The sequence below is a fragment of the Cicer arietinum genome, chromosome 1, assembly GCF_000331145.2.
Source record: "Cicer arietinum cultivar CDC Frontier isolate Library 1 chromosome 1, Cicar.CDCFrontier_v2.0, whole genome shotgun sequence".
Classification (NCBI taxonomy): domain Eukaryota; kingdom Viridiplantae; phylum Streptophyta; class Magnoliopsida; order Fabales; family Fabaceae; genus Cicer; species Cicer arietinum.
The window spans coordinates 22,341,392-22,347,860 of NC_021160.2; the positions used below are offsets into that span (position 1 = coordinate 22,341,392).

At 36.6% G+C, this 6,469-nt stretch overlaps 1 protein-coding gene across 3 annotated transcripts; it reads right to left on the reverse strand.

The window, feature by feature from the left end:
- Window positions 1-1,082: 1,082 nt before the first annotated feature.
- LOC101494841 (phytochrome E) lies at window positions 1,083-6,469 on the reverse strand. 3 transcript variants are annotated; one of them, XM_004488256.4, is made up of 4 exons: window positions 4,215-6,466; window positions 3,121-3,928; window positions 2,704-3,000; window positions 1,083-1,573 (listed from the first exon to the last, which is right to left on the reverse strand). In XM_004488256.4, the coding sequence occupies exons 1-4, from the start codon at window positions 6,280-6,282 to the stop codon at window positions 1,327-1,329; spliced, it is 3,420 nt and encodes a 1,139-aa protein (XP_004488313.1). In that variant the 5' UTR covers window positions 6,283-6,466; the 3' UTR covers window positions 1,083-1,326. The 3 variants fall into 3 exon arrangements, with proteins under 3 accessions (XP_004488313.1, XP_004488314.1, XP_073220519.1); XM_004488257.4 differs by having other exon boundaries at window positions 2,704-2,997; window positions 4,215-6,465; XM_073364418.1 differs by lacking the exons at window positions 1,083-1,573; window positions 2,704-3,000 and having other exon boundaries at window positions 3,180-3,377; window positions 3,557-3,928; window positions 4,215-6,469.

Below are 6,469 nucleotides of genomic sequence, written 5' to 3' on the forward strand. Positions count from 1 at the left end.
ATGATAGGCGGTAGGTCAGGCTTAGGTCTAAAAAGTTAATCGTAGGTCAGGCTCAGGCCTTTCAAAGTCTGGCCTATTCCCACCCCTAATGACAAGGCAATACAATTGATCCTACTGATCATCATGATGCCGAGTATTTCTCAAAACTTTACCTTCTTTAGGTTTTCTAGTTCTATTTGTTAGAACCAAGTTAGTTTTATACTTAGAGTTTTGATGTTAACAAAAATATTTTATAAGAATAATATATTTGACTTCACAGAGTATGAAAGAAGATTCGTGTGTTTGAAAACAATATAAAAACTTTGTGACGTCACCTTCTACATCAAGTTGTAGTTGATCTAGAACTTCAAGCATTGTCGTTAGATCGAGGGAAGGAGTGGCCTTTCAGCTAACCAGTTGGATGGTTTGAGGTAAAGGTTCAATCGTCACGCCTGTTGTTTTGGTGATGGTCTTCTTGGAGGCCCTGGGTCAAACTCAAGAGTTCTGAAGGGTAATGGTGGGATGTGGATATAGAATTTCCACAAACGGCACCACTATTCAATACCAGAGTCACTGAATATCGGAGCTTGACCTGAATAAATGTATCTTTGAGAGGTGGTAAAGTAGAGTTCCTCCGTCAACTTCTTGTATAACGAGGGGGTGTACCTACACACACTCCAACGATCGAGTAAGAATTTGTCAGAGTATGGTAGGAATTTAAGTCAAAATTTGTGTGTACCTTTGTGACCAAATATATTCAGTTTATATAGAGATTTCCTCTATGGTTGGAGCTTCCCTCAGAATGTTGGACAGGTTTCCTTTTGCTATGTAATAGATGGATGCTATCTAGTGGTTGTAGTCGTGGTAGAGTTTCCAACCAATGGTAGTGATCGGGAGTCCAAGTAATCTAGGATAGGCCATCATATTGGATTCCATTTGGTTGAGCGTTTTGCCCTAAATTAGAGAAGGTTCAGTGGTGTCAGGTATTAAGTTCGGGTCAACTCGATATCTGGCCTGACTTAGGTGGATGTGAGTCCGGCCCAGAACAATAATAAAAGAAGAACCTAGATTCTTAATGCAAAAACCAAGTGTAGAGAGCAATATTAAAAAAGTTGCATCTTATTTAAATATAAAATTATGACATATAATCATTAACCATGCTCATTTTTGGGGAGGGATAAACAACATCGATAACTCATTTCCACTCCCTGTCAAAAAAACAAACAAAACTCATTTCCACTTCTACTATATATTAGCCTGAAAACAATCTTAAATTTCTTTTATAACATAAGATAGATTTATCCCAATGTTGAAATCAACTCTTTTCATATATGAAAAGCTTCAAAGCTAAGTTAGCATGGTTGCCTCTGTTTGCAAATTTCTTGGCCTTTCTTTTCTTGTTCTTAGTTCAAGGTCAATGAGAAAATAACACTTATTTTGTTCTCTTACATAGTGGACATCACCATTCATCCTGCTCAGGATTTTCCTTGACATATATAGCCCTAGACCTTCCTGTGTACTCCATTGATTCCCGCCGCCTTCAAACATATCGTGTAGAACCGAAGAAGGAAGACCTCTTCCTGAATGAGTCATTCTGCATAAAAAATATGATAATTTCAGCATCTATAGTCTACATAATAATCCAACTTGGACGCTTTTTCTTCGAAGTAACAATCAAAACATTTGTAGGCTAAAACTATGACTACTTCTTGCATCTGTAAGAAAAGGTCATGATTCGCTTATAGCATTAACTTTGCATTCTCCAGAGATATTTCAAAGTGACAAAAAAGCCATGATCATCTACTAAAGAAGATTAACATCAACTATTCAAACAAAAGAAGAAAAAAAGACCAATTCTTGTCTTATATTATCTAGCTCAATAACATAGTAGGCTTAAAAATAGCTCAATAGGTCACTTTTGTAACCTCAAATTTGTTGAATAAAGGAAGATGTTCATAATATTATAATATGCACTGTGCATGTAATTAGACCAATGTAAATTTGTATAGTGGATAAATGCAGACAACATAAGGAATAAGAGGGAAGATGCACATGGTTCTAGAATATTTGATGAATAAATAAATACTCAAATTGGCCCTTAATAATGTAAGACTGTTCAATCTAGTCTCTCACCACATTATCCATATTTCAAAATGATCTTTGAAATTGCAAAGTTTTGATCAAATTCATCTATCCATTAACATTTGCAGGGATTAAAATGACAATGAGTTAGTAATTTCAGTGGTGAAGTTCAAATAAAGTGAATAAAGTCAATGATGCATTTGATAATAGATCCAGATAGACGGACAAATTTTATTAGCATTTTACAATTTAAGAGGGATCATTTTGGAATATTGATAATTTGAGGGACTATGTTTATACAGTTCTACAATTTCAAGAACGAACTTCAATATTTGCTGTATATTTGATAACTGGAAAGCATATATAATGAAAAAAGGATGAACATAACTACATCCAACTCCAAGTCAGAGGGTCAAAATGAAGTTGCAGACGACTTGTCAAAAGGGTCAAAATGGTAAATCCATAAGACATGAAACCAAACATATAAAAACTTCACACATGACAGAAAAGGGAGAAATCAACTTCCTCAAGCCAGAAAGTATAATATATGATAAACACATCACTAGAAGGGAAAAGTAATAGCAAACAAATTAACCAACTTTGAATGATGTATGGTCAAAAATAAATTATTGATTTATCTACCTGAACTTTAGATGGATAAACTCATTGCCATCCTGTATTATTTTCAAACCATGTGAAATCTTGATTTCTATCCAGCCATTTGGAGATGGTGTGTGCGTAACTATATTGAGCAAGATGTCAGACAAGACCACCTGAAGTCTAATTTGATCGCCATAAAGTGAAAGCGTTTTGATTTCATCGGGAATTTCATGAAACAACTGTAAGTCCTTTCCTTTTATCAACATCATTACTTGGCTTACAACGGCGTCTAAAATATTTCCTAGAAGAAATTCTTCCATATTTAGCTGCCAAGTGCTGCTAGTTTGAGCATAGAAAGTATAAGTGATAGTGTAAAACATTTTAGGCTGACAGTGTAAAAAAGAAGTTACAACTCAAACAAATAACTGATGCCGGTTAAAAAGAAACAAGAGTCCTTACCCTTCATTAATACTTTCTAAATCTGTATCCTCCATAATTGCCATTATTTGTCTTTCACATGCTTGACTAGTGTCAAGGAATTGTTTCTGGTTTTCGGAGACATCTGTATTTTCCAAAAGCTTGTGCGTGAATCGAATACCATTTAAAGGATTCTTCATCTCATGTAGTATATAAGTTAACTCCTTAGATTTTGAAACGCTTTCTCTTTCTTTAGACCTGTGTCCTTGAGAGTTTTGATTCGAATCCGGGGTTACAATCTGCAAGAAACAGAAACAGCCAATTATATCACCAGCTGCATCTGTCCTTTTGTTTGTTGTTATATAAGTCTCTATAAACTCTCCATTTTTATCAAAAAATCCAAACGGCAACTTCTCAGAATCTTGACCACTTATTCCGCGATACACTAAAATCATAAAATTAGTTAGTGATTCTTGACCTTTCAACCGACATAAACTTCCGAAGATTTCTCCTGGAAGCATTTTTCCTATGATCTCATCTCTTTTCCATCCGGTTAGCCTTTCCATTGCTGCATTCCATTCAGAGCAGCATGCATTCTCATCAGAAGCAAATATAGGTGGAATTAGCGGATTAAGACTCTGCATAATCGCTTTGTAATCACCTTCCATCTTGATGAATTTATCCAGTACCACTTTCTCTAATGTGATGTCTTGACCTACAAAGCATACTCCAACAACAGCATTTGTGTAGTCCCTACTTGTGCAGGAACTCGCCATGAGATATACAACTTCCTTTTCTTGATGAACTCCAAAGTGCTTTATTTTCAACTCAACATTTTTTTCATCTTGGCCTGAAAAAAAGCATCCATAATCAATACATGTGCTATATTATGTACTGAAATTTTCTTCAAGAACAGAAATATTAAAACTAAAGTCATAATCTAGAAAAACTTGAGATATTTATTTGCAACAGGCTTATAAAATCAAATTCTAATAGATGGCAACACTAGTAGTAGCTTCTAACAAACTAGTACATAACAATTTGTTCAAACAATGAATTGTGAATAACATTAGATCAAGTTAATAACGTTTAAAATTCCAGATTTACTATTATCTTTTGTACAAGAGCTGGTTTACCTCGCAAAGCTCTACTCAGAATATTTGTCAGAGTTTCGCGTGAGTCATCATGTACTACTTCATTTGCTAGGGATTTTCCCATAGCTTGATTGGCATGTAGACCTGTCAATTCAGCAATTTTTACATTCCATCCATTGATCATGCCATCTGAATCAACCCCAAAAATTGGGACTGTCGCTGTCTCAATTAATCTTACCATTTCAACGGCTACTGAACTTAGTTCATGCATCCCTCCCATTGGACTGTCACTTTTCTCAGTATCAAGCATCTTTCCCATTGGACTGTCACTTTTGTTAAAATAATTTAGAATCTTCGGACTGGTGTTGTCTGTGTCTTGGAACGAATCTCGCATGATTAGTTGCAACGAGTGAATCGCGTTGATTTCAGATACTTCCCAAGGAGAACTTTTGCTTTTAACTACTTCGAGAAAAGCCTTAAACGACATTCTCGGGTTCATTTTTCCTCCATCATCCTTATCCTCCGGATGATGTTTCGCTCCTCCCCACTTCATTTCGTTAGCAGTATGAGATCTGAACCATAACAAGATATGTCTCGAATTGATTCTCGCCGTAGCCATGCCACAAACTGCATCCCCAAGTAAAGTAGCACCCGGATAACCTGCATCAGCCAAACTATCTGTTGTCAAACCTGTCGAGTCACCGTGATTACTAAGCAGCCATTCCACAATATCTTTCACCTGTGATTCAGTTGGAGTTGTGCCTAACAACCAACACTTTCCATCATAATACAATGCAGCCCCATCACACTTCACAAGATCCATGATACTCGGGGATTGAGTCACAATGCCGAACGGTGCATCGCGTAGAAGCATATCACACAACATAGTTTGTGTTTTAAGAACTTTCTTCTCTGCCATCTGTGAGGCCAATTGAATCTCCATGAAAAGCTGCAGCCCAAAAGCCTGCATTAAGAACTCACAAGCATATCGAACCGGGAAAGGCACATGGCGCGGCGAAGTGTGATGACAAACTAGCAAACCCCAAAGCCTCGTCGAATCATTTCCATTAACAGCAATCGCCATCACAAGAGAAGCGATTGAACCCATATTAGCCATGTACTCTTTGTGACACTCATGTGGTGACCTAAGTGTCGATTTAACCAAACAAAGAGGTTGCTTTAACTCATGACTCTGAATGACCTTAACCGAATTAGCATAACAATCGAAAATCAACCTGACCCGATTCTGCTTGAACAAAAATCGAGCAGCTTGAGGAACATCTGTAGCCGGATAATGCAAACCCAAATAAGGTTCTAAATCAGACCTCCTAATCTCAGACACAACCTCACCATGATCATCCTCATGAAACTTATAAATCATAACCCTATCATAACCAGTAAGTTTCTGAACTTCCTCAACAATAGTATCACACAACAAACCAATGTCTTCACCAGGACATGATTGAAGCCTTGAAATTGCTCTAACAGCAAGTTTCTGTGACTGAACAGAACCAGCAAGGGACAATGCAGGACCACTAGACCTAGCAGGCTCCAAATCAATCACAACACCAACATCAATCCTATGAAGTATAGCATAAAATGGTTTCTGGGTTGTTCTTGCATGGACCCAAATTGGGTTCAAAAGTGAAATTTCCCTTGAAGAAACAGCTTTTATAAGGGAAGCACCAGAAGAAGGTGTGAACAGTGTTGTAGCATCAACATCAAGTAGACCCAAAAACTGTTCTGAACCAATTTCAATGTTCAAACCCAACAATTGAAAGCAATTTTCACTATAACCAATGATTCTAAAACTTGGTTCTTCGATTACTACCATACAACCAAAGGGTTGAATAAGACCACCCCTTTGGAGTTTAGACAAATAAGCAGTTATTTTCTCTTCAGAAACTAACCTGGGAGGATCAAGAAGTTGTTTTGAATAGTCAAATGATTTTCCAGAAACACCAGATTGTTCAAACTCAGCAAGAATCTCAGCATCTGCAGTGTACTGAGCAAGTTTGTTATTATCATTGTTGTTGATGGTTTTCATCTTGCTTTCAACTGATGCAGTCAAGCTTGTGGCTTTCAATTTTTCTTTGCTTCCAAAACTCATTCTCAAAGGATGCAAAAATACTATACTATTATGTTGGTGTTTGTTCTGTCTATGTCTTATGTTGTTGTTGTTGTTGTTGACATTGATTCATCAATGTTTTGATTTTGATGTCATGAGTTGAACACGTGGGTGTGGGCTATGTTATGCTTAAAATCACTTTCAATATTTCTTTCTGTACAATCTTTAT